General features: G+C 45.5%; 1 protein-coding gene across 1 annotated transcript in view; it reads left to right on the top strand.

Moving 5' to 3' along the window:
• CDH1 (cadherin 1, type 1, E-cadherin (epithelial)) overlaps positions 1 to 7,989 on the top strand; it is a 74,244-nt gene that overhangs the window by 45,174 nt on the left and 21,081 nt on the right. The window contains exon 3 of the mRNA XM_010850968.1: positions 5,598 to 5,821. Coding sequence (XP_010849270.1) covers positions 5,598 to 5,821 — 224 coding nt within the window. The remainder of the gene's footprint in view (positions 1 to 5,597; positions 5,822 to 7,989) is intronic.

The raw sequence follows: 7,989 nt of genomic DNA, 5'->3' as shown, positions 1-7,989 counted from the left end.
CGACCGGACTTCTGCCTGCCGACGCCGCCACGCCCCTGAACACCGCCACCCACCACGGCCAGCAACCGCCTGGCCGGGCCCGGGGGCCCGGAGGGCTTCCGGGACCCCTAGCGGCCTGCCGTGCGTGCCTGCGGGTCCTGGGGGTTGGGGTGAGGGGCGCGGAGGTCTCGCCGCCCTCCCACCCTGGATCTCTCCAGGCCCGGCCCCGTTCCGTGGGCCTCCCCTCATCCAGTTCGCTGCTCAGTGCCACGCGGCTCCGGAGGTGTCTGGCTTTGGGGCCGCAGGCGGCCCGCACCCCGCTGCCCGCGGGCCTCTGAGCCTCCTGCGGGCCTAGGCGTGGCCCAGGCGTGGCCTGAGCGCCCATCCTGCAGGGCACCTGCACAGTGCCCAAACCCACCGGGAGCCACCTGCGCGGTCGACCTGAGCGCCTCAGCCCCGCCCCTTCGCCCTGTGGACCCCTCCCCTACCCCCGCTCCCCGCCACCCCACCATGTCACTGGCCAAGCACAGATTTAATTCACGTTTGTTTATGTGATCTCTGTGTTTGGTTTGGGTATCAATTTGTTTAGCTGGTTTTCACTAACTGGAAAGCTTTCAGTTTCCTATTACTGCAACTTGCTTGTTTGCTTAAGGTTTTTCAGAACTCATTCGGCAAAACATTTTGGCTGTGGTCTTTTCTTTTCTTTTTTTCTCTGTAAATAATGGTTTTAGCTTTTTCAAAAATTGTATTTTAAAAGTAACTCATTGGTGCATTTTTATTATAGAAAATTCAAAAAATGTAGAACTATGTTTCCATCAGGCACTCCCAGAATTTTTTTTTTTTCCTGGGAGGAAACCACTGTCAATGATTTGCTGACAGAGAATGGAGAGTTATTATTTAGTGTGCTCAGACTTTCAGTTTTGCAAAATGAGAAAAGTTCTGGAGATAGATTGTCATAATATGTCTTACCCCATCCCCTGGCAAAAGCCATCCTACTGTCTGTCTCTATGAACTTAACATACCTCATATAAATGGAATTGTTGCAGGAAGAGGGACCACTTTCAGGGCCCGAAACTGGGCTCTTGTCTAACGCTTGGAAATGAATTGTCCGAGGAGACACATGTGCTGACAAAGCAAGAGATTTTATTGGGAAAGGGCACCCGGCTGGAGAGCAGTAGGGCAAGGGAACCCAGGAGAACTGCTCTGCTGCGTGGCTCACAGTCTTATGGTGATGGGATTAGTTTCCCGGTGGTCTTGGCCAATCATTCTAATTCAGAATCTTTCCTGGTGGCGCACGCATTGCTCAGCCAAGATGCATGCTAGCGAGAGGGATTCTGGGAAGTGGACGGACATGCAGCATCTCCTTTTGACATTTCCTGAACTCTTTCGGTTGGTGGTGGCTTATTAGTCCCCTATTCTTTATCAGGATCTCCTGTCATAAAACAACTCATGCAGATGGTTACTATGGTGCCTGGCCAGGGTGGGTGGTTTCAGTCCGTGTGCTTCCCCTAACAGACATAAGGAGCACAGGACAAGAGTCTGACTTGTAGAGAGGCAGAGTGGTCAGGAGCGTGAGCTCTCAGACGTACCTAAGTCCCAGTCTAGGCTCTGCCACTTAGTAACTGCCTCAGTTTCCCCGTCTATAAAAAGGGGACACTGATGACAGCGACTTCACAGAGTTCTGGGATTAAATGAGTTAGTATTTGTGAAGTGCTTAGAGTAGAACCTGACACACAATGTTCTTAAATGTTTAGATATTAAGAAAATAGTGAATAAAAGGTAGTTGAAGCTGTTGAATCTAGTTTTTGATGGTGATGATGTTATTGTGGTGAAAAGATCTTCCCATTTAGAGATGGCCAGTGGGTTCTTGGCTCTTGTCATTAGGATCTAGTTTTGAAACCAAGTGACCAAATGACTGGTTTAGGAAAGGACAACATGCTGATTTAATACTTAGTTCTTTGCTGTCTTTTTTATTTAACTTTTTATTTTAGAAATGTTCAAGTAGGACTTCCCTGGCAGTCCAGTGGCTGAAACGCTTCCACTGTAAGGAGCGAGAGTTCAATCCCTGGTCAGGGAACTAAGACGTGTCGTGCAGTGCAGACAGAAAAAAATAACACTTTTTTTTTTTAAAGAAATGTTCAAATATACCCATCTTCATATACTGATCTGGTTTCTACAGTTTGCCAGTCTTGTTTCCCCTACATGCTGGCGTTAGTGTGCCCTGTGGCTCTGAGGCACTGTCCAGCCCTTGCCAGGGTTGAAGCCAGCTTCCCAGAGCCTTCTCAGAACTGGAGATCCCCTCAGTCATTTCTGTAATTTCTGGCTAATCGGCCCAGAGGCTCAGGTTGCACAGAAAGATAATGGGCCTTAATGAGCACCTGGAAATTCAGGTTGGGCCTGCCTGTGGCGCGTTCACTACTTATGTCACTTCTCACAGGGCAGGGCTTAGCCACCATTAAGCCAAGATGCCCCACAGCAGGTTAAGAGCCTTGCATTAAGTTATTTGCAAAACCATTTTCATTTTTTCAGGCTGCCACTCTTGGCAAGTCCAATCATGCTCGTCCCAGCTCTCACTGCCCAGGTCTGGGCCAGCTGGGGAACAGAATTCAGTGTGGAAAATGAGGGCGGCTCTTGTTCCCTGATTATATGGCCAGCCCCCCAAACACAGCCCAGTGGCCCCATTGTTTCTGCTGGGGTGTGGGTGGGAGAACGTTGTGAGCACATTCACTGTCTTGTTTAATCTCACAAAACCCTGAAGAGGTGGGCTCAGTCAGTGGTATCCTTCAGGTGCCAGTAGAAAAAACTGAAGCCCAGAGAGGTTACGCATTTTGTGTAAGGTCACTCTGCAAGAACATGAAAAAATCTGGGTTTATATAATCATTCCAGTCACAGACTCTGAGGCTGTTCTTGTCAACCTCTTCCTGTCATTTTTAAAAATCCTTGCCATTCTCACCCCTCCCCAACCCCTTCAAACTTGGGAAATCAGTTGTAGAACCAGACTAAAAGGTGAGGGTAGGCATGTGACATGGTTTTAATTTTTTTTTTTTTAAACAAACTGGCAAAGGAGGGTTCAGGAGTGATTGAGACTAGGTTACTCATATTAAGGGCCATCCCAACTCTGCTGTTCACTAGTTATAGGGATCAAACAAATGTCTTAACCTCTGTGAGCCTCAGTTTCTTCATCTACAAAATGGGAATAATCGTGGTGCTTATCCTCTGCCCCCTGCTGCTGCTAAGTCGCTTCAGTCGTGTCTGACTCTGTGCGACCCCATAGACAGCAGCCCATTAGGCTCCTCTGTCCCTGGGATTCTCCAGGCAAGAATACTGGAGTGGGCTGCCATTTCCTTCTCCAATGCATGAAAGTAAAAAGTGAAAGTGAAGTCACTCAGTTGTATCCGACTCTTAGCGACCAAGGTCTTATTTTCTCTAGCAAGGGTGGGGCTGTTGGTGCCAGAAAAGTTGGCAATGGTGGCCCCTAGTGGAACAAATGAAAACTGCAGCCCAGACACCATAACCAACTTGAGGGCTTTCTGGCAGAGACCTGATCCATGTCCATGTAGAAGTGTCTATGCTGTGCTTAGTTTAGTCATGTAAAATAGGCAAAAGAACAGAACTTTTTTAAAATAAAAGATCTCTTGGAAAAACTAAGAATTGCACTGGAGGAATGAGAGATAATTATTTGAAAGGGAGAATAGACCGATTTGAGTTTCCCTGAAGGAACTTTCATCGACTGTTCCTTCTGCCTGGAAGGCTCTTGAGCCAAGATCTCTATAAGGCTGACTCCTTCAGGTCTCAGCTCAGACACCTACAACTTCAGAGAGGCCAGCTTTCACCATCCAGTAAAAGTTATACACTCCCCATACTTCTTCTCCATCACTCTTCCCCCACCCCATCACTCTTATATTATCCTCTTTTTAAATTCCTTTATGTCTAGCATTTGTCACTACCTGAGACTCAGTTTTGTTATATGTCCATCTCTTTCACAATATAGTATAAGCTCAATGGAAGCAGGTGCCTTGCCTGTCTGTTCACAATTTTGTCCTCACTGCCCAGCACAATGTCTGACAAATTATTTGATGGAAACTTGTTAAATGAGTCCATTGGGACTCTGATGTGTAATGCAGACACTTTTCACCACAGCTTCTCCAGCATTGGGTATTAATACTTTTTAAGTTTTAGTACTTTAATGACTGTAAAGTTTTAAGTAGCTTTGTCTCTAAGCCACTGATCCTAAGTTCCCTCATCCAAGTAGTCTTCTGTCTTTTGCATTTGTCTCACTGCACTGTATGATCAGGTTGAAGATTTTCCTGTGAAATCTTCACTGTCTCCCCTGACAGCTTCTCCACTGGGTGGTCTCAGATTGCAAGCAGGCATTACCTCTCAAGGCCTCAGAAAATAAGCATATAATCAGTTCTAAATGAATATCTGCCATTATCAATGTCTTTTGTGGAATACTGAATAAATGAAGTGTCTAGTATGTGCCAAGCACTGTTCTGTGTATCTTAAAACAATCCTAGGAAGTAGTTGTTGTCAAATACCTTCATTCTACAGATGGGTAAACTGGAGCACCGAGAGATTCAGTGATGTGCCCAAGGTCTCAGAGCTAATAAACAGAGCTGGGACCTGAGCCCTGCCCTTGACAGTAAATAAGACCATGTTTGAAGAGTGAGCACTATGATTATCCTCATTTTGAAGATGAAGAAAAGAAAGTGAAAGTCACTCAATCGTGTCTGACTCTTTGCGACCCCTTGGACTGTAGCCTGCCAGGTTCCTCTGTCCATGGAATTCTCCAGGTCAGAATACTTGAGTGGTTAGCCGTTACCTTCTCCAGGGGACCTTCCCAACCCAGGAACCAAACCCACGTGTCCCGCACTGCAGGTGCATTCTTTACCAGCTAAGGCACAGGGAAGCCCGATGAAGAGACTGAGGTTAAAAAATTTGCCCAAGCCCTTACTCTTAACCATTATGTCCTGCTGGCTTCCTCTTATTATCTGCCACTGTTTATTGAAATGTAAACTGTTTGCTTATTTATCTGTTTATTTTTAATTTTGGCTGCATGAGCTCTTTGTTGAGGCATGCGGGCTCAGTAGCTGTGGGCTTAGTTACCCTGCGGCATGTGGGATCTTAGTTTCCCAACCAGGGATTGAACCTGCATCCCCTGCATTGGAAGTCAGATTGTTTAACTGCTGGACTGCCAGGGAAGTCCCTACACTGTTTATTTAAATGTCGTTAATCCATAGTATCTCATTGTACCTCAGTCTGTAACTTTTGGACTCAATAGGTATTCTGTCTCAGTTATTTTTCAAGTAATCAAGAGTCATCTGAAGGAGAGGCCCTTTTTTGTTACTGAAAAGGAGGTTACTTTCTAGGCAGGTTATCGTTCTCAGTCTCCAAGTGGATGAGAAAAGAGTAACCACAGTTAAATCGCCCTGGGCTTGTGAAGATGGCACCTGCTACTTTGTCGTCTTTGTGCCGTTTGTCACCAGACTCTGGTTTGTTTTCCTTGCGCCTGTTTTGTGTGAGTTAGACTTTTAGTGGGTGAATGAAGTTCAGTTTCTAGAAAAGGAATGCCGTTTCATCTCCCCAGTTTTCTAATCACTGTCATTTACGCCCTGCAGTGAGTTTTGAAGGATGTGCTGGCCTACCAAGGACAGTCTATGTTTCTGATGACACCCGATTCAAAGTGCACACAGATGGCGTGCTTACAGTCAGACGACCTGTACACCTTCATCGTCCAGAGCTAAGTTTTCTTGTCCATGCCTGGGACTCCACCCACAGGAAGCTCTCCACCAAAGTGACACTGAAGGTATCAGCGCACCACCACCACCACCACGGTCATCATGTGAGTTGGAGTGTTTCTTGGAAGTTCACTATTATTTTAGTCTGCTGCTTAATTTACATTTGGGGCTGGATAATTTCTATGGGGATTATGGGGATGTCCTCTGCGCTCTATGACATTTAGCAGCATCCCTGGTCTTAACTGCTAGAAGCTAGTAACACTGCCAGCTGTGACAACCAAAATTGCCTCCAGACACTGCCAATGCCCTCTGCGGGTAGAGGGACGGGATGCAAAATAGCTGCATGGTCCAACTGAACTAATTCTTGCTATTGATTTGTTGTTGTTAGGCCGATCGCAAGAAATACTACCTTATTTCTGCAGATAGTGTAGAGTAAGGGTAAGGGCATGGATTCTGTCTGGAATTGAGTACTTATTTTTAAATTATATATTTATTGACTGTGCCAAGTCTTAATTGTGACACTTGAGATGTTTAGTTGTATGCAGCATGCAAACTCTCAGTTGCAGCATGGGAGATCTAGTTCCCTAGTTCCCTGACCTGGGCCCCCTGAATTGGGAACACAGAGTCTTAGCCACCAGACCACCGGGAAGTCCCATGGGGGAGTTATTTAATCTGTCTGTGCTTGAATTTATCTGTAAAATGGAGATGATACTGACTACATAAATTAATACTTGTAAGATGCTGAAACTATGGAAGGCATATAACAAGTAAGTCAGTCATTTTTAACTTTTCTGCTCATTCTCTACCTGGAGGAAGAATTTACACAAAGTCAGTTTTCTGGTCATTTTGCTCTTCATGTCTCTAGTGGGGAGGGTCTTGGCAAAGAACGGGAGGAATCACTATGAATCTTTGGCCTGATTGGATTGCAATCTCCACGAGCTCCTTCCCCACTGAATTTGCAATGCCTGGCCCTTGAGTCTGGCACATACCAGGAGCCCAGAGTGGACAGATGGGTGGATTGGCCACAGAGAAAAGGATATAAGTCTGCCCAGGTTCTTGGCAAGAATGTTTCTGAAATTGTTACCCAAAGCCAGATGCCTTTGCCAGTTTCTAAACTGCTCCCATGGTGCTTCCTATTGAACATCTCTCTAGGGGGCTATTGTAGTTGTATCCTGGGAGTGTAGAAGTATTGTAAGTGCCAAAGCCATTCAGGCTGGCTCTAGTTTTTCTCCCTGAAGACTGCTGAGATTCTAGGAATTTAATACTCCTGGGAGATCTTTTTTTTTTTTTCTCTCTGGTGTAATTGGACAGACCAGAAAAATGGGGAACTTAGTAGAACTAAATTAACATAGCTTCCTGACTCAGGTCTCCAACTGATACCATCATTCATGTTAGTCCTGTCTGGTAAGTTCTTGCTAGATAGTGGTGCCTGGAGGCCTCTTGTGAGCCAAAGATGGAAACAAAGTTGGTCTTTCAACTTTACTTCTCCACCTTTGCCATCTGCCTTCAAATACATGTTATAGAAAAGCACACATTGCAGTGGTTTATGTAAAACAGTATTTGTCTTTCAAGTTTAGGCAATTCAGTTGTAACTTGTGATCATTATTGAAACTCTTGCAGTCATCAGGAAGCTAGGTTCTTTCTTTCTTTTTTATTCTGTCATCCTTAGCACATATATGGCTTCTGTCCTCAATGATACCTCGTGGTCCAAGATGGCTGCTGGAGCTCCAGTCATCACATCTTTCCTCTGGACAGTAGGAAGTTGAACGGGATGAAGCCCCAAAATGTATCACTTAGCTGTCCACATTTTAAAGAAGACTTTGTGGAATTTTGAAGCAGTATTTCCTCTTATATCTCATTAGTCAGAACGTGGCTTCGTGGTCACACCTAGCAGCAGGTGTAGTACAGGAAGTGTAGTTTTACTTGGGTACATTGTTGGATTATATATATATATATAATCTCAAGAGAAAGCGTGGGAGAAAGGGAAAGAAGTTTTTGTTTTTAAAAAAGAACAGATATTGAGTGAAAGTGAAAATCTGCCAGTTGTGTCTGATTTTTTGTGACCCTATGGACTGTAACCTGCCAGACTCCTCTGTCCATGGAATTCTTCAGGCAAGAATACTGGAGTGGGTAGCCATTACCTTCTCCAGGGGATCTTCCCAACCCAGGCATCGAACCCAGGTCTCCCACATTGCAGGTGGATTCTTTACCATCTGAGCCACCAGGGAAGCCTGGATGGTAAGGTGGCAAGTCTGCCACAACTGGTTTGAGG

This window comes from Bison bison, unplaced genomic scaffold (genome assembly GCF_000754665.1).
Source record: "Bison bison bison isolate TAMUID 2011002044 unplaced genomic scaffold, Bison_UMD1.0 scf7180017864297, whole genome shotgun sequence".
NCBI lineage: Eukaryota > Metazoa > Chordata > Mammalia > Artiodactyla > Bovidae > Bison > Bison bison.
The sequence above is the reverse complement of the archived record's forward strand: the minus strand, read 5'-3'. Positions and strand labels throughout refer to the sequence as shown.